The following is a 19,759-nucleotide window of genomic DNA, read 5'->3' as shown; positions in this document are numbered from 1 at the left end:
GGGGGTTCCCGTAATGCAGTTTCTTTTCAGTCACCTCTTTTTTACTCTGCTTATACCCCACTCTGCATTTAATCATTAATCTCTGTCTCTCTCCCCTCTCCCCAACCAGTTGCAGCAGATGGCTGCCCCTCCCTGAGCCTGGTTCTGCTGGAGGTTTCTTCCTGTTAAAAGGGAGTTTTTGCTTCCCACTGTCACCAAGTGCTTGATCATAGGGGGTCATTTGACTGCTGGGTTTTCTCTGTAATTATTGTAGGGTCTTTGCCTTACAGTATAAAGCGCCTTGAGGTGACTGTTTTTGTGTTTTGGCGCTATTGAATTGAATTTGATTAGCAGCACCTGGCTGCTACTTACCCTTTTAATTCCTATGGAAGAATTAAAGATGTGCTTAGTTTTTCCACACACAGGTTCTGTACTTTCTGTTTTTGGTATTGTAAAAAATGTTGAAAATTCATTTAAAAAAAAAAAAAAAAAGTACTTTGAACACAAACATATACAAAGGATCACAATGACACAGCAATACAATAACAAGAAAGATATTTAATCAGTAAAAAACCTGGTGCAATATTTCACATGTAAACAGCTGCAGCATGTTATTAATACCTGAATAGTTACATAGAAATATTTAGTGATTCGAGGATTTCTGTAAAAATAGTTTGACAAAAGAACAGCATCCCCTTAAAAAAAAAAAAAAAAAAAAAAATGTTTGTTTTGAGTCCTCTTAATTGCTCCAAACAAAATCATGGGAACACATGTTCAGCATTAAATTACTTCTCAGTTTTATTAGTAGCCCTCTCTCCCTGCAGCCAAAATCTGCACCACAAGTAAGTACTGCAAATATTTAAAATAAACAAAAAACAGTATGAAAACTGAACTCATAATTCCCTAAAAATCAGCGAGTACTGAGCTGTAAATTACAGAATGTGTCCAAGAAATGTGCATGCAGACTGGTATTATAAAGGAAAGGGCTCAAGTCGTTATTCAATGTAAATCAAATTTACATCAGTATCCGCCAGTATTTTTAACAGTGTGACATTTTATAGCACTACGGACTCAAATTTGCTCATCATACACACACACACAACTTAATCACAATGCAGCCAAAAATAACAAGTATGTAAAACAAATGATGCTGGCCGATTTTTAGGAATTTATGGGAATCTTTTCCAGGAGGTCAGTCATGTGACACTGAGCTCAGAGCAGCAGGTTGAGGACACACTGCGAGTTCTCAAAGTTCCCGCGGCCTTAATGTTTTAGACGATTATTTTTGCTTTCACTTCCAAACTTCTTCCATGTTTGAACATCATTTCCATTTACACAAAGGTTAAGTAATCAGAAAATACCCGACAGGCTACCAAGTTTCATGTAAATGACGGGACAACCAGTCTGGGATTTTCACATTAAAAGCAGCGTTTTCAGGGTGAAAAACACCATCAGAGGTGATTTATAACACAACTGCTGTATGAATGGGATTAGTGCTCTTCAAATATGCTAGCTTTAGCTTTTTGTTACAGGCTGCAGGTAATTCCAGCCCATCGAGCATGTTTTTTAGTCCAGCCTTGGCACATGGTTTACAGTAATTAAGGGAAGCTTCATCTGGCTGCAGGGTGTGTGTAGTAGGCGTTCTCTTCTTATTCCTTCACAATTATGCAATCCATAAATCTTTGCAAGAGCAGCATCAGAACTGAGAAATCTGACTTGGAAAGTTGGCACAGAACTCCCAAACTGGTGAGTTTCAAAGAGTTGGATAAGCTCATATGATCACAGCACAGACGCCGCCTGTGGTTTCCTTCACTGCCTATCCACCTGTCTCCTTTGTCTCTCATTATTTTCCTGCCTGACTGAGCAGCAGTCCTTTTGGGAAGATGCTAACTGTCATCTCTTCCTTATTTTCTCTCGTGAGAAAATTTACTGGCCTGTTGCCTTTTGGATTTGAAAGGATCTCCTCATTTTAGCCTCATTTTCTCACAACTAATCACAGCTTTTCTCTCCTCTAGGTCAACCTTTCCTTCATTTCTTGGCCTGGTTTCCTTTCTCTTCCTCTGCTTTGCCTCATTCTCAGGGTTCCCTGTGGACTTGTGCTCAGGAGGCCATATGGCTTCTTTTCTGCTTTGCCTCTTTTTTCTCCACTTCCGTCTGCTCTCTAGCCTCGGTCCTGTCCTTCAGCGCCCTCAGCAGGACCCTGAGCAACATGTTCTCATTCAGCAGATTTTCAGATGTGTCTGCCAGCTCCTGCAGCCGCCTCACCGCCTCCCCAAGCTGCCGGCTTTTCTCCCGGTGCTGCTCCTCCAAACTCTGCCTCTCTCGCTGCAGATCAGCATTCTCAGCTTCTAAGCTGCGAGCATCAAATTTTAGTCGTCGGTTGTCGCGCCACAGTTGCGCGAGCTGTTGGGAGAGACGTTCCCGTGCATGATGCAGGGCTTGAACTTCACGCTGGAGTGTCAGAAACTCTGACTGAAGGACAGCACTGTGTCCTGGACCTTCTCCGTCAGCAGATGGTTTGTGTGCATGAGGCACAGAGCCAGAGTGCTGCAGGATGAAGCGGAGGAGGTTGGGTAATGTGATGGGAAGGTCGTCAGGAAACTTCACGCTAAGATGTTTTCTTAAAGAGAAGAGGAAATAAAGAACACAAGGGTGGAAAATATTCTGCTGAAAATCATTTGTGAAATTAATTTTTTTTTTTTTGGGTGGGGGGCAATTAAAAACACTTACAAACTTGTTGAAAAATACGATAATCTAATAATTAATCAGACAGATCTGCAAAGTAAAGCAGTCAGGGAAACTAGACTGTGGACCAAACCATTGTGTGAATATGAGGGGGAGTCCAGGAACCTGTATTGTCTTGCATCTATAATTAACACATGAGCTATCACTGTATATTATTTCACATTATACAGCCCCCTCCCCCCAGGCCACACCCTTGTTTCTGTGTGCACCTCTCTGTATTTATCCTCACCTGTATCTGGGAAAGAGAAGAATAGTGGGAACGTGATCTACCATGAACTCCCAGGGGAGGTCATTACGTGCAACATTCACCCTGTACAAAGAAAAACAAGGCTGTGATCACTTTTGTTTTCTTTAAAAAAAAAAAAAAAAAACAGGGCACATTGCTTATACACTACATTACACTACATTAAAAAAAACAAACAAAAAAACCCACAAGGAAAAGTGTTTAGGGCATCTAGCTTCCAAAACCTCTGTTTATAATACAGTAAATACATTTTATTTTTACTGTGTATCTTTAAACACACACACACACACACACACACACACACACACACACACACACACACACACACACACACACACAGACACACACACACACACACCACTTTGTTAGGTACACTTTGCTAGTACTGGGTTGGCCCCCTTTTGCCTTCAGAACTGCCTGAATTCGTACTCAGACCATGTTCAAAGTCACTTAAATCACCTTTCGTCCTCATTCTGCTCCTCAGCCTGAACATCAGCAGGTCGTCTAGACCGTGTCTACATGCCTAAATGAACTGAGTTGCTGACATGTGGTTGGCCGATTAGATATTTAAGTGAAAGAGCAGTTGTATCTAATAAAGTGGCATGTGAGTGTAGACACACTTGCAAATGGGACTGCAGAAAAACTGGAAACATCTTCACAGACACACGAACATTAACTGTACCTGGCCACAGTGATGGTGCCGTTTCCCTGTAATAATCTGGCCAGCTGGATGATGATGTGGTTGAGAACCGAGCAGAATCCACACCACTGAGTGTAGTAGAACAGCAGCACGTCCTACGACAAACAAGTCCACATCATCTTTGCAGTTTAGCAAATGAACTGCCTGCTTCCATAAGGCCTATGTGCAATGCACTTAAGCCTCCATTAAATCAGTCTTGCAGCTGGAAAAGCCACTGTTTATAAGGCTGTTTTGGCCAAAAATGATATTAGGCAAAGCAGGAATGCCAAAAACTTTATTTCATATGCTTCTTTGATTTCCCCCGGCACATGGAAGTTGTTCAGTGAAACCTTCACAGAAATTCTTGAAACCTTAATAAAATTCACAAACTGATACAATGAATTGCTGAGGGCGTAGTGGGCAGAAAGCACCAGAAGCAGAACGCTTTATCACCTTCTGGAGGTCCATGACAGAGGGCAGGAAGGAGGAAGTGGTCAACTCTGTGATGAGGAGACGTGGAGGTGAGCGCTGGTGTTCATCTGAACGCGTCGCTTCCTCTTCAGCTCCCTTCCTGTCCTCCTCTCCAACCAAGTGTCTCTGCAAGAGGCTGTAGGGAGCACTGAAGTTCCTGATGAAGGCCTCTAATAAAACAAACATGAAAGCAGAATTAGTGCTAGAATCAGATTCAAATACACCGTCACACAGTTGACTGTCATGGAGACCTCTGGAACAAACTTTCAAGTTAGAGAGAGAAGAGAGACAGTTTTGCATATAATACAAATCAATGTGGCTCAGTCCTAATATTTTACATGCATGTGTGAATGCTTTCAGACATTTTCAGTCGCTACAAAAGACAGTTTTTGTTTAGTCAGTGTTAACTTAAAGGTTTTGTTGTTTTTCACTTTTCACTGAGCCACATCACCTAATCTGCTGATATGCATTATTTGCATATATGCTGTTTGCCCAAGGCTTCTTTTACAGAATCAGTGAATCTAAACTGATGAGGGCCCTGCTCCAGAAAGCTGGTTAAGCAAAACTCTGTGTTGAATAACTCAGAGATGGACCTCTGACCTCCTGAAAGGCAGATCAGAGTTGGTTCAATCACATGTGAGTATGCTCAACCTGAGTTAAGTGAGTGCATGAGTGGAGCAAGAAAGGCCCTCTCAACAGAGCTCCAATACCAGTATTCACCATGGCAATAAATAAATACAGAGCAGAGCTTCCACTCCTGTGGACTGAGGAAGAGAAATGCGTGTTAATGTGGACAATGACATTTCTGTTAAAAAGCCCGAGGGGAGAACCAGTCATCACTTCCCAAACTTAAATTTTCATTAGGTGAAGCTGGAGTCAGCACACTAATGATCAATTTTGTCTTATCAGCTGCTAAATCTTTGATTTTTGGCTATTATTCTCACCTTGTCAGGTTAGATAATACAACTGCTGTGATTTTTTTTTTTTCTTCAGGATTTCTGAATATCAGACACTGTAGTGAGCGACGCGTTTGTGCCTATTTTGAGCAGTACTGGGAGCAGTATCTTTTAAAGAAAGTATTTTTTTTTTGGATCATTAAAACATCGTCTGACCCCACCTTCCCTCAAACAACCTGCATCCAACAATTTTTACAACTTTTATGCCTACTTCACACACATAACTGGCCAGGTGTGTGCAAAACAATGAATGTCATCAAGGAGCGACGGCTCGTCTTTAGACAGGACCTGAAGACATTTTGTTAGAAACCCCAGCCAGACCGATGTATTGGGGGCTGTTATTGGCAGCTATTTACCGATTTCTCAGTATCACCATATCTGACAGGCAATGAATGAAAATTAATAATGCAAAGAAGAGACTTAAAAAGCACCCTTCAGCCATGATATGAGTATTAACATTGCAGTTTGTCCACCAGAGGGCATCCTGCAGCTTCCCTGTTGGCAACACACATCTGGGCCACAAACACAACCCGCTGATCCCAGCGGAGTCAGGTAGAGCGTAAAAAAATAATTACACATAACAAACGTCAGGGAAATCTACTTTTGTTTTGTGCACCTGAAAGAAAAAAAAAATTAAAAGAAAAATGCCGATACTTCCCATTATGAGATTTTTTAAATCACCAGATACTGGTATCAGGATCGGTTTTAAAAATTCCAAGTCGGTTGAACTTCCAGCTTTAGGAATGACAAATAAAACCAATCCATGCCATATCCTATTCACGCCTTACCCAAAGACTCTGTTAGTGTGGCTGCTGGACTGCGCTGAAGAACATAATGAACCTCATCCTTCAGGTTCACAATAGCAGCAAACGAACCATCATCGCTCCCATCACCTTGTGCACCAGGTTCTTGGTGAAGACAAGCACTTCTGTTGCCTGATGCTCCAAGCCTGACTGCCAGAGGCCAGTTCAAAGCAACATCCAACACATAAAACCTGAGTGTCCTGTTGGTCTGACAGCGGAGCCCGGTGATGCCGTCTCCCTCCGGCTGAGGGACAGAGGATGGAGGGATCAAGAAAGGAGGCGTAAGCGGAACACCTTGCATCTCTGGCTCCTCTTTGGCTTGTGATTCATTGAGCTGAGGTTCTACTTTTCTGCAGCAGGCACTGTATTGACTAAATGGGCTGTAGCTGTCCAAAAAATTGCTACATCCCATTGAGGTTGCACTATTAATAGACATGGGGGAAGGTAGTTGGTGGAGGCAGCAGCGTCTGAGATAAGCTTGAAACACGTCTCCTCCCTGATTTGAAGGAGGGAACAAGCAGTGAAGAGGTGAGGTGGTGAAGGTCGGCTGTGAAAAGCTGAGGCACACTTCGCACACACTTGTACTCGACTCTGGGAGGACAACTGACTGGCAGCACAGTGAGTGGGAGGTGAAACTTTTGTCCCAGCTGGAGTGGTTGCTGTTGTCACAGGAATGGTAACGCACAGCAATGTCTGCAACCTAGAAAGATAAAAACGGCGTCAAAATAATTTCATCTGCAGAGCTTAGGCAGAATAACACAGTGTTTTACAATGCAAGAAAATAATATATACATAAACAATAAATTTAAAATATAAAAAGCACATTAGGAGAAGGCAGTATCTCTAAAGGGTTCATAATGAAACCAAGATCCTTCAGCAAGCCATTTCCAATTGGGAAAGCCTTCAAAGTGCAGGCTACAGGTTACTAACTGGGAAGCAGGTTAGTAAAAACAATGGAAGAGGACTTAAGGCAAGTAAGTCTAGATATAACTTAGACTTGTATGTAATTTATAAAGTCTGGAAATTCATTCTGAAATAATTTATAGCCAGCATAAAAAGAGGTGGTTCATTCACGATTCCTTGAATTTATTAAGCTCCTTATTTCTGCCTTTGAACCAAATGCAAACACTACAAAACACCACCTTAACAAAACAGTACAGCAAACAGGATTTTAAAAAAAATAAACTATATGTTTCACAAGGTCACAAAAGGACAGAAATGAAATGGAAATGTTGCCTTTACAACAGTATTTCAGAAGTATGATTAGAGAAACTAATCTTTTTTTTATACAGGGCAGTTTAATGGTGATGGATAAGCCAAATTACATTAGCTCAATGTATATTATACCTGCAAATGCTGTCTCAAGAAAGGAGCATGTAAACAAAAAAACAAAATGGACCTAAAGCCATGTGGTACACCACAAATGAGATTTGCAATACAGAATGAAGCATTACAATAATTCTAAGAGAACAAATATTTATCCATGCGTCGGGTGATGTTTTTTTTCCCCTGTCACTGCTCACCTGCTGTAGCATGGGACTGGGTTGTGATCCCAGTGGATTGTGTGGCAGGAACAGCAGTAGCGCAGGGCCTTTGGTCAACTCATGTTCTAACAGGCGGGATTTTGTTCCTGGGGGCTGTAGCCACTGGAGGACGGTCTCGTGGTTTTCAAACACCCAGCTACAAATGGCCTCTGATGAAAAGTTAAGGCGCTTTCTGGGGAAGATCTTAAACAATAAACATACAGCATCATATACATCCACAATCATAAAGCCATTAGTGTTTAATTAAATTTGCTAAAAGAAACGCTTTTGCACCATCTACAGTTACACTGCTTACCAAAGAGGAGTTAAATCTTCTGTGGAGAAAAATTGTCTCATCTTCCGTTAGTGAGATGGCCTCTGCCACCTGCTTGTTGGTCACGACCCCAAAACGTACAACGCCACGGAAATCTGTACCAAAAAACACAGAAATGCTCGTAACTTAAGGCGAAAACTTTCCGTGTCCCTTTAATCCTAATGCAGTACATTTGGGTTCTGTCAAAGACTGCTGTATTTTCTTCCACAGCAGCCAAGCCTCTCCTTGAATTCTAATCACATACTTGACAAGATTTAAAAAAAAAAAAAAAGTTTATAAAGGCTTAACAATTAGCATTAAAGCTGTGTGGTCACTTCTTACCCCTTTTTAGGGCCTGCAGGGCAGAGGACAGATATGTGATGTATCCTGGCGGCTGAGGAGAAGAGTTAAACTGGAAGAAGCCCACCACTCGAGGCTAGAAACGCACAAGACAGCTCATTACAATGGGCTTCAGTACACTTTGTAGGTGATCCAGTGACAGACGTTTAAAGCTCAGCGATACCTCGTGAAAGGAGAGGAACTCTTCAAGGCGAGCTCTTGAAGGGAGGTAAGTCAGTGGCGTGATGACTTTAAGAACAAAACTTTCCATATATGGAGCCACAAATGGACCTCTGTACTCTATTGGCCCAAACCTGAAGAAACACAGAAGTGCAACATGCTGGACAAATTATAAAACACTAACCGCTCACTTGTGTCAGTTTAGATGCTATTGACGATCAACAAAATCACTGACTAATAATTAAATTATGATTACGAGACAAAGTAATTGCCATTGTTTTTGTATGAAAACATATCTTTAAGAGGGGGAGCCTCCCTGAGTATATGCACGTCTGTGACGGAAGCTGTGCAGTCGTGTATGAACATTTAAAGTATCAAATAAAAATAAAGATGGCAGCCAGCTACATGTACAGTCTGACAAATACAACCCCCCCAAAAAAGTTGGCGCGCTGTGTAAATGTAAAAAAACAAACAAAAACAAATAAACCCCGAAACAATGCAATGATTTGCAAATCTCATAAACTCACATTTTATTCACAATAGAACATATAAAACATAAAATGTTTAAACTCATTTCACTATTTCACTGCTACTTTGATGGCAGTGACACATGTCAAAAAAGCTGGGATGAGCGCAACAACGGGCTTTGTAACTAAGCAGGACACGTGATAACAGGTCAGTAACATGATTGGGTATAAAAAGAGCATCTTTTTATTCAGGCAGAGTTTCTCAGACACAAAGATGGGCAGAGGTTCCCCAAACTACAGAAAACTGCATCTTCAAATTGTGGAAACTTTCAGAATAATGTTCCCCAACATAAAATTGTGAAGATTTGAATATCTCATCATCTACCACACAAAATATTATCAAAAGATTCAGAGAATCTGTAGAAATCTCTATGTGCAAGGCACTTCCTTCTAAACAGGCCTGATTCTGTCATGGAAATCACTACGTGGACTCAGGTACACTTCGGGAAATCACTGTCTGTGAGCACAATTTTCCGTGCCATCCACAAATGCAGGTTAAAGCTCATTTAAAATGGACTGAGGCAAAGTGGAAAACTGTTCTGCGGTCAGACAAATCAAAGCTGTCCCATCCACAATCAGGTTAAAGCTCTATGATGCAAAGAAAAAGACAAATTTTAACAAGATCCAAAAATGCCACCGTCTTCTCTGGGCCAACGCTCATTTAAAATGAACCGATCCAGGTGACATCTTTTTCGGGGAAAGCTAAACCGCATACTGCAGCTAGTACAACAGCATGGCTTCATAGTAGAAGACTCCCAGCGCTGAACTGGCCTGCCTGCAGTCCAGACTTTTCACCAGCTGAAAACATCTGGAGCAGCATGAAAGACGACCTAGGACTGTTCAGCAGCTAGAATCCTCCATCAGTCCAGACTGGGACAACATTCCTCTCACAAACGTGCAGCAGCTGCTCTCCTCAGTCCACAGATTTTTACACACTGTTGTAAAAAGAAGAAGGGATGCTACACAGCGGTAAACATGTCCCAACATTTTTTTTGAGGCGTGCTGCTGCCATTAAATTCAAAATGAGCCAGTATGTTTTTCTAATGGCACCTTTTCTCCGTTCAAATATTTGATACATTTTCTATGTTCTATTGTGAATAAAATAAGAGTTTGAGATTTGAAAATCATTTCATTCAGCTTTAATTTTTCACAGCGTCCCAACTTCTTTGGAATTGGGGTTGTACCTCACCAATTCTTCATTGTCTGCTGCTATAGGTGTCGAAAACAAATTCCCACCATAAGTGAAGGCAGGGCCCTCTGTCTCACCTTCTGTAAAACAGATGGATGATGGGGTAGTGATAGAAGCGGTTTTGCCTCCTGCATTTCCCCTGACTCCACCAGCAGTTAACAGCCACAAACTGCACCTGTGTTCGTGTGTTTTAAGAGATACAGAAAGAAGCAGAGCTTAAAAACAAACAAACAAACAAACAAAAAAAACACAGCTATGCCTTGACCACACACAGGGAATTAGTGTAGATTTTCATGTGGGAAATCGCTATTGTGGCTCATTTACTTAACAAATAAACCCAAAACAAATGGCCCATGAATTTACATCTGAGAGACATACAAGCTGATGCTGTCTTAATGTGTATTTAAGGACTGAACAGATTGTAGATGTAAGAACAAGCCCTAGCTTCCTGATACCTCCTCAGTCTTCGCCCAATTGGGTTTCAGTAAAGCACATCTAAATATTTGATGTTTAAACAATCCTGCATAGTGGTGGTGGTTGCTGTGTCTCCAGTTGACGTGTACCTCTTTCACCAGCTTCTTAGAGACCTGCTGCACTTCCTGTCGGGCAGCCATAGAGTGAGCACACCATGGTGCATAGAAGAAAATAAAAGACACCTCGGCCACACTCCTGAGACGCTCCACCTGCGGAGAAAAAGTTTCAGTCTCACAGAGCTCCAGATGTTTGATTATGAGAGCAATGCCAAATATCAAATTAAGGAAAATCCATTCAATACCATCAAATCTGAATCCTCGAAACTCACCTGGTCGAGCTGACCCAAGTAGAGATCCACTACAGGGGCGTCAGCAGAAAAGAAACGCACCGGAGGACGAGCTGCTGCCACCACATTCTTAGCACGACTACAGAAATAAATGAAAACAGTAATGCTGAGGGGTGCCAGAGGTCACAGTGATACAGTGAGATAATATGCAGTGTATTTAAAGAATTCAGACAGTCTTGTCAGGTTATTTAATCCATGAGATATGTCTCTGTGTAGTTCCCATGAGATCACTCACTCCCACCATGACACACATGGATATCAATGAGCAGCGTGTCCACCATCAGTTACTACAGAACCAATCAGTCATTCCAGGCTGTTTATGTGAGTGCCACTGCAAGCCCCAGCCTTACAAGTCCACTGAGTTTCACACAGTGTAGTATGCACAGTATCCACAGTGGTATTTGGATATGGAGATACACTAAGCTGAAGTGTCAGGGGAGAAAAGGCTAAATCTGTGCATCCATATAAAGCAATATAAAAGGCTATGCTGTACATGGGGACATTAAGCATTCTGCCATCCTAGAGCAAAAATGTCTCTAGATTGTTAGACCATGGTAGTTTAAACTACTAGAGTCACCGACAATGACGAGGAGCAAAATTTGCACGAAATAATTTGTCTGCAGCTGGTTTCAAGTTTCAGTCTTTGAGGCCATTATCATCCTGCCTGGGTTTACTAGAATATGTCTAAGTAACTGCTTAACAAACATGTCAGTCAACAAAAGTTGCTACTTTTACGCAATTAAAAGATTTCAGCACCACCATAACTGAAAGAGAAGCTGGATGTGAGAGAACTTCAAAGCTGCAATATGATGACAGCAGATTTTAATCAGGGCTGCAGCCAGATGTTACTGTCATTAACATTAATAAGCTGACAATGACTTTCAAGCACTCTTGTTTTTTTTAATGTCAGAAAACAGTGAAAATGCCAAACATTTCCTTAAAAAGTTAAGTCGATGTCATCAGATCAGTGTGTTATTATGTCCATGTAATGTTCCAGAATCAAAGATTTACCAAAAAAGAAGCCAAACCTAATTAAAAAATCCCAAAGTAATAAAACACACACACACATATATACCGGGAGTAGCAGTGCGCCGTCAGCTTGCACGGTTTAAAGCATTAGTTAATCTCATTGTCTACAGTACACGTCAGTCCTAGATTAGCAGCACCACACAATGAAACCCTTGTTTATAACTACGGCAGACAACGAGGAATAGCTCATTTACAACTTAACAGCTTTACAACAGCGCTTGTCTCCCGCCTAAATAACCATTCTTGTGTTTAATGAGCCTCGTGTTTGCCTGGTCTCACACACATACACATACATGAGAGTACAAACACGAAACACAAACACTCGTGCCCATGTTTACCTGCACGTGAACTTGACGGCCAGCACGAGCAGGACGCCGAGCACGATAGCCCCGCAGAGCAGGTCCGGTCTCCGGGCCATCAGAAGCAGCACCTGCCGGAGAGACTGCCGCACCCGGCGCAGCATTACAGCCTGTCGTCGCCTCTCCGTCCCATTTATACGCCCTGGTTGCCGCTCACCGCGTCCATTTGCCTAACGGGAGGAGGAGGGGTGGGAAAGGAAGACTGGTTCGACGAGAAACGCTAACCTGGATTGGACATGAGTACTGCTGGTGTGTAAGGTGTTCAAACACGGTCAAACCAACCTTTCTTCCCCACGTAGACTTTTTCACTTCCGCAACAACGACACCAGGGGCAGGCTGTAAAATCCTCGAAGCGAGCAAACCGCGTAATACGTGTAACACTTTAATGGCTCCTGGGTTTAAAAATGTCAATGGCAGTTATCAAGCCTGGTTTCAAAGATGAATGACACCAGTCTGAATAATTATGTCTAAATATGTCCTCAGTGAGCGATTTTATTTGTTTTTTCGTGTGTAGTCAAACCCGCTCCTTTTAGACTGTCCCTACGTTGTTATGGCGACAGCCGCTGCTGCTACGACAGTTGTAAAACACTAGGGGGCGGTTGTTTTAAAAATGAATCAATAAAACTTTATTTAAATACCACTTTTTTAACATATAGAGTAGCGCCAGGACTTGCCATTGACAAAGTGACAGCAAAAATGAAAGTGTGTAGATAATTTATCAGATATAGAAACGATTTAAGAGAGAGTCTCCATAAGTAAAACACCACCTGAGACAATGGGTTATTTTGTTTTAGTGTTGCAACATGTCAGGTCCTTCAATACTTACTCCTCATTACTGTGATATAATTGTTGACATTTGTTGTTTTAAATGTATAAATGCACATCATTTTGTACATCTGGGACAGTTCTCAGGCTGTGGCAACATAACTATAATTTAGCAAAAATAACCCAGTACAGCACTGCATTTTAAGATAAGATAAGATAAGATAAGATAAAACTTTAATGATCCCACAACGGGGAAATTTGTGCATTACAGCAGCTCAATACAGAGAAAAAATGAAAAGGATGAGTAAGAACAAATAACTAAACTAAAAACTAAAATAGAATAGAATAAAATAAAATAGCAAAAAACTATACACATATACATAAGCACTATATACATAAATATATATATCAGTGTCAATACCCACATTTACATATACACACACGTCAAAACACTATATACAGATATCAAAATATTATATACATTTGTAGCCGGTAAGGTACACAGCAATTTCCCATTTTGCTGGGAAAATGGGAAATAGGTGCGGTAATTTATTGAAACATATGCAAACATACATGTAAATGCCATATATGAGACAAAAACAGAATTTGTATAATTCTAATGACCTTGAAAGTCAATATTTGGTATGACCAACTTTATTTTTCGGCACAGCCTGAACTCTGAGGCAGCTTTCTTGTCATTTCTCTAAGCAGTCTTCAGGAATAGTTCTCCAGGCTTCTTGAAGGAAATTCAAAGCTCTTCTTTGGATGTTGACTGCTTTTTGTTCCATTTTCTGTCAAGATGATCCCACATTGCTTCAATAATGCTGAGGTCCGGGCCTGGGACCTTCTTCTTTTTTTTTTTTTACCATTTTCTCCTTCTCCCTCTTCTGTTTTGTCCCCCAGAGAGCTTTCTTTTTTGCCTCTCTGTCTTTAGCTACCTGCCATCAGATGATAGTGTGTGTGTTTGTGTGTGTGCATTCATGTACTGCAAAGATTTATTGCCAGAAGAGGCCAAGTGTCCCATATTAGATCTGATAATGGAACAAACTTTGTGGGAGCAGAACGTGAGTTAAGAGAAGCTCTCTCAGTCTTGAACCACAAAAGGATTCAAAATGTACTACTTCAGTCTGGAGTGAAATGGAGTTTCAATACTTCTGCTGCATCACATCATGGTGGTACAGTATATGGGAAAGGCTTATCTGCATAGTCGGGAAGGTGCTGAGCTTTGTACTTCATCAGCAAAGGGTGGATGATGAAGGATTATAAAACCTTTCTGTGTGAGGTGGAAGTCATATTGAATGATCGTCCCATTACAAAAATGATCCTAATAATCTCAAATCCTTGACACCAAATCACATTCTCTTGCTAAGCCAGCTTTACCACCTGGACTTTTTGAAAAGGGTGATTTGTACATCAAACGACATTGGAAGCAAGTTTAATTCCTTTCAGATCTCTTTTGGCATCGATGGATTAAAGAGAACATGCCACTGTTACAGGAAAGACAACGGTGGTCAAAACAACAGAGAAGTTTTGCTGTGGGGGATATTGTCATTGTGGCTGACTCCACTGCCCCCCGAGGATCTTGGTTGTTTGGGAAGATACTGCAGGCCTTTCCTGATGCACATGGACTGGTGCGCTCAGTTAAAATTCAGACCAAATGTAACGTACTGGAGCGACCTGTCACAAAGATTTGTCTTCTGCTGAAAGCTGCATGAAAGACTGATTAGAACTCAGATTTCTATTTGAGTTACTGAATATATGGACATTATGGACTGAAAACTTATTAGAGACCTGAAATTATCTTGATTATTCACGTAACATTGAATTGTTATGTTATTTTACAGTAACAATTAGGAGCTGGTGTGTTGTTGCCAATTTTGGTATGTAGTGGTGTCACTTGGGCACTAGGGGGCACAGGTTTTAGATTGCATGTTTGCTCTATATAAGGAAGGCTTTAGGGACACAGGTATAGGGAATTAGAGTCAGGAGGAAGCCACACAGTGTGGTTGGTTCTGACGAATATGCCCTGTTTTAATCCTTTTTTCACTGTTTTTGGAGCCCAATTTTTAATCTTGTCATCATGCACTCAGGCTTTGTGGCTGTTTTTTAAGCTTTGACTAATAAATAAAAGTATTGAAAACAGTAGACATCGCAGACCTCAGTCTATTCACCATACCGCATTGGAAATGGCTTCAAATTCCCTCAGGTGGTCTTTTGGTGGTTGGATTACCACTACAATGGATTTAGGTTCACTGCAAAAGACATAAAACATAACTTTGAGCTGACCTTATTACAAAGCAATCAATGTAATCCGGCCACACCTACACCAGACTCCTTAATGTCATACTGGACGTCTGCTGCATTGAAACTACAATGACCATAAGATGGACTGCATCTGACTTCATCCCAAAATGTTCTCAACCAGCAGTTGGTGTAAAATGTCATATCACAACTGCTGGAATTGTTTGTTTTTTAAAAAGAAAAGGAACACATAGGGCCAGATTTGTTAATGTCTGCAACAGCACAAAACCTTTATGAGGCTTTATGAGTCCTCCAACTCATAAAGCCGGTAAAAACCTGGACTTAATTTTCACACGTCATTGTGATACAGAATCACTAAAGGTCACTCCGCTTCATCTCTCAGATCATTTTTTTTATTCAATTCAGTATCTGCATTTATAGAAAACCTATTGCTGTTCCAGCTATGGTCACTTTCCGTTGCAATCTCAGAAACCTCTCTGTAGATCAGTACTCATCACTGGTTGCCACTACTATGCCTTCATTAGGCTCATTCTCCTCTCTCAGCATGAACACTGCCACAGATACACTCTGTTCCACGCTGAGCTCCTGTTTGGACAGTTTCTGTCCTTTGAGATCTCGTATTATCCACACTTGCAAGCCACCACCGTGGCTAAAAAGTGAGTCCCTCCGGAAGCTACGTTCCAAACTCCGGGCTGCTGAAAGGAAATGGCATAAAAAGGGTATCCTGTCCGACTTATCTAACTATCAGTTTCTTTTGGCTTCCTTCTCAGAACGCCTCACAATTGCCAAAACTGAATTTTACGATGAGAAATTCAGCTCGCTGACAGATTCTCGAAGATTATTCACAGCATTCAGATCTCTGTTGAATCCTCCACCTCCTCCTCTGCCTATGTGTCTTACAGCTGAAAAATTTGCCTCTTTCTTTTCAAGGAAAGTGGCGGCCATCAGCAGTCAGTTCACAGATCTACCCATAGTCTCTGCTCCTCAGTCTTCATCATTCAAGGAAAGTACATTCACTTCATTTACTCCTCTCTCTGAGAAAGAAGCACTGGCCCTCCTAATACGTAGCCGTCCTACTACATGCCCTCTGGATCTGATTCCCACTGACCTTCTACAAACCATCGCACCTACAATTATTCCAGTCATCACGCATGTAATTACTACTTCCCTATCCACCGGTGAATTTCCGCTTACTTTCAAACAGGCCCAGGTGACACCTTTACTTAAAAAACCTTCTCTCGACCCTGCCCCGGTTGACAACTATCGACCGGTCTCGTTACTACCTTTCCTTTCTAAATGCATAGAAAGGGCAGTGTATAATCAGATCTTTGGCTTTCTCTCCCAGAATAACTACCTTGATCATAACCAATCCGGTTTTAAAAAGGGACACTCCACAGAGATGGCGCTGTTGTCTGTGACTGAAGCCTTGAAAACTGCCAGAGCCGTTGGACAGTCCTCAGTGCTCATTCTGCTGGACTTGTCAGCAGCCTTTGATACAGTCAATCATGACCGACTCCTATCTACACTCTCCAATATTGGTATCTCAGATACACCACTATCATGGTTCAGATCCTACCTTGCTGAACACTCTTTCAAAGTGTCATGGCTAGGACAGTTGTCTTCATCATGTCCACTGTCCACTGGAGTGCCCCAAGGCTCAGTACTGGGACCCCTCCTCTTTTCCATCTATACCACCTCTTTGGGCCCAGTTATCTCCTCTCACAGAGCAGATTCTGTGCATGGAGCGGACATACCCGGACTCTCTTATCATCGTACTTGGGGACTTTAATAAAGCCAGCCTGAGACAGGAACTTCCCAAATATAAACAATATATCACATGTCCGACCAGAGAGGAGAAGACACTAGACCACTGCTACAGCACGATAAGCGGGGCTTATCACGCAGTGCCCCGCGCTGCACTCGGCCTCTCTGACCACGACATGATCCACCTGATTCCCGCGTACAGACAGAGGCTGAAGCTCTCAAAACCTGTGGTGAGGACAACAAAGCAGTGGACCCGTGAGGCTGTGGAGGAGCTCCGCACATGCTTCGAAACTACAGACTGGGACTCAATGAGGGCTGCCTGTGACAGTCTGGATGACTACACGGACACTGTAACCTCGTATATCCACTTCTGCGAGGACAGCATTGTGCCATCACGCACCAGGGTGTGTTATAACAGTGACAAACCCTGGTTTACTCCCAAACTGAAGCAGCTGTGGATAGAGAAGAGGGAGGCTTTTAAAAGTGGGGACAAAGACTGCTACAAAGAGGCCAAGTACAGGTTTAGCAAGGAAGTGGCCACTGCTAGATCACATCACTCTGAGAATATACAGCAGCAGATCTCAGAGAACGACGCGGCCTCTGTATGGAAAAGTTTTAGGCAGATTACCAACTACAAGCCTAAAACCCCCCACTCCACAGACGACCTACAAACTGCAAATAGACTGAACGAGTTCTATTGTCGTTTTGATGGTCAGTTCAGCAGCCTTCACACCTCCACCAGTCCCAACTACAATACAGCCAACACAAATATTCACCCCCCAACCTCCCCCACTCCCCACACCTCAGAGAAGCCCACATCATCAAGGACTCCCACCCCAGAGTCCCCCTCCTCCCCCACCCCCACAGTCTTTTGTATTCAGGAGGACCAGTTGCTAAAGCAGTTCAGGAGTGTCAAAGCTCGCAAAGCTCCAGGTCCAGATGGTGTCTCACCTGCCACACTGAGACACTGTGCTAACGAGCTTGCCCCATTGTTCACGAACATCTTCAACTCCTCACTGGAGGCTTGCCACGTGCCTGTCTGCTTTAAAACCGCTACCATTGTTCCTGTCCCCAAGAAGCCAAGGATCACTGGACTAAATGACTACAGACCTGTGGCACTGACTTCTGTGGTCATGAAGTCATTTGAGCGTCTGGTGCTGTCCCACCTCAAGTCCCTCACAGCCCCTCTTCTGGACCCCCTGCAGTTTGCCTACAGAGCCAACAGGTCTGTGGACGACGCCATCAACCTGACTCTGCACTTCATCCTACAGCATCTGGACTCCCAGGGAACCTACGCCAGGATCCTGTTTGTGGACTTCAGCTCTGCCTTCAACACCATCATCCCTGATCTCCTCCAAGACAAGCTGTCCCAGATGAACGTGCCAGATCCCATCTGCAGGTGGATCATTGACTTCCTGATGAACAGGAAGCAGCACGTGAGGCTGGGGAAGAATGTCTCGGACTCCCGGACCATCAGCACTGGCACTCCTCAGGGCTGTGTCCTCTCTCCTCTGCTCTTCTCCCTGTATACCAACTGCTGCACCTCTGACCACCAGTCTGTCAAGCTTATTAAGTTTGCAGACGACATGACTCTCATCGGACTCATCTCAGACGGGGACGAGTCGGCCTACAGGATGGAGGTCAAACGTCTGGTGTCCTGGTGCAGCCACAATAACCTGGTACTGAACGCCCAGAAGACAGTGGAGATTATAGTGGACTTTAGGAAGCACACAGCCCCTCTACCCTCCATCATCCTGACTGACACCCCCATCACCACAGTGGACTCTTTTCGCTTCCTGGGAACTACCATCACCCAGGACCTCAAGTGGGAGCCCACCATCACCTCTGTCATCAAAAAGGCCCAGCAGAGGATGTACTTCCTGCGGCAGTTGAAGAAATTCAACTTGCCAGCAAGGACCATGGTGCAGTTCTATACTGCCATCATTGAGTCCATCCTCACCTCCTCCATCACTGTGTGGTACGCTGGAGCCACCACTAGGGACAAACAGAGACTACAGCGCGTTGTGCACTCTGCTGAGAAGGTGATTGGCTGTAACCTCCCATCTCTCCAGGACCTGCACGCCCCAGTGTCCTGGAGGTGTACAGGTCCTGGAGAGATGGGAGGTTACAGCCGACCACTCTCACCCTGGGCACAGACTTTTTGACCCTCTCCCCTCAGGCAGGAGGCTACGGTCCATACGGACCAGAACCTCCCGCCATAAGAACAGTTTCTTCCCCTCTGCTGTTGGACTCATGAACAATAACCCTAAGACTGTTACCACCACCCTCCACAAACGCTGATGACCCTATGTCTATGCACCTGTCTGATTGCACTGATGTACATATTAGTGGAATATAGTCTACATTCTTTTATCTTTTAATTAGTCTCTGCACTGTATATTTTGTAATTTTGTAATATTGTGCTATAGTTATAGCTCTAATATCTCTGTATATTTGCAATTTGTATACTTGTATATTGTCTTATAGTTTTTATACTTATTTGTTTTTTTTTTCTGTAAGCACGAAGTACCGCAGCAATTTCCTAATGCTGTGAACCTGTTCACCCATATGGCAATAAAAACCTTCTGATTCTGATTCTGATTCTGATTCATGGGTTCTCCTACCATTGCTTTGCCGATGATACTCAGCTCTACTTATCATTCCTGCCGGATGACTCTACGATCTCAGCACGGATATCTCATTGTCTCTCAGATATATCCTCATGGATGAAGGCACACCATCTTCAACTTAATCTTTCTATGACTGAACTACTGGTGTTTCCTGCAAAACAGTCGGTTCAACACAATTTCAC

General features: G+C 42.8%; 1 protein-coding gene across 2 annotated transcripts; it reads right to left on the bottom strand.

The window, feature by feature from the left end:
• Positions 1-517: 517 nt before the first annotated feature.
• On the bottom strand, positions 518-12,688 carry txndc11 (thioredoxin domain containing 11). Of its 2 annotated transcripts, XM_030741478.1 has the most exons (14): positions 12,439-12,688; positions 12,136-12,326; positions 10,751-10,847; positions 10,512-10,631; positions 10,026-10,123; positions 8,237-8,366; positions 8,056-8,149; positions 7,717-7,829; positions 7,401-7,604; positions 5,863-6,577; positions 4,101-4,288; positions 3,651-3,763; positions 2,954-3,034; positions 518-2,599 (listed from the first exon to the last, which is right to left on the bottom strand). In XM_030741478.1, exons 2-14 carry the CDS (start codon positions 12,258-12,260, stop codon positions 2,080-2,082), a joined length of 2,598 nt encoding a protein of 865 aa, XP_030597338.1. In that variant the 5' UTR covers positions 12,261-12,326; positions 12,439-12,688; the 3' UTR covers positions 518-2,079. The 2 variants fall into 2 exon arrangements, with proteins under 2 accessions (XP_030597338.1, XP_030597330.1); XM_030741470.1 differs by lacking the exon at positions 12,439-12,688 and having other exon boundaries at positions 12,136-12,432.
• Positions 12,689-19,759: the final 7,071 nt, after the last annotated feature.

Source organism: Archocentrus centrarchus, chromosome 1 (genome assembly GCF_007364275.1).
Source record: "Archocentrus centrarchus isolate MPI-CPG fArcCen1 chromosome 1, fArcCen1, whole genome shotgun sequence".
Taxonomy (NCBI): domain Eukaryota; kingdom Metazoa; phylum Chordata; class Actinopteri; order Cichliformes; family Cichlidae; genus Archocentrus; species Archocentrus centrarchus.
The sequence above is the reverse complement of the archived record's forward strand: the minus strand, read 5'-3'. Positions and strand labels throughout refer to the sequence as shown.

Excerpts from the sequence above, each read along its gene's own strand:
- txndc11 (XM_030741478.1), bottom strand. The coding sequence starts at position 12,260 with ATGCTGCGCCGGGTGCGGCAGTCTCTCCGGCAGGTGCTGCTTCTGATG. Across the intron at positions 7,605-7,716 it reads GAAGATTTAACTCCTCTTTG|ATCTTCCCCAGAAAGCGCCT; the intron begins GTAAGCAGTGTA and ends TTATTGTTTAAG. Across the intron at positions 3,035-3,650 it reads GGCACCATCACTGTGGCCAG|GGTGAATGTTGCACGTAATG; the intron begins GTACAGTTAATG and ends TTCTTTGTACAG.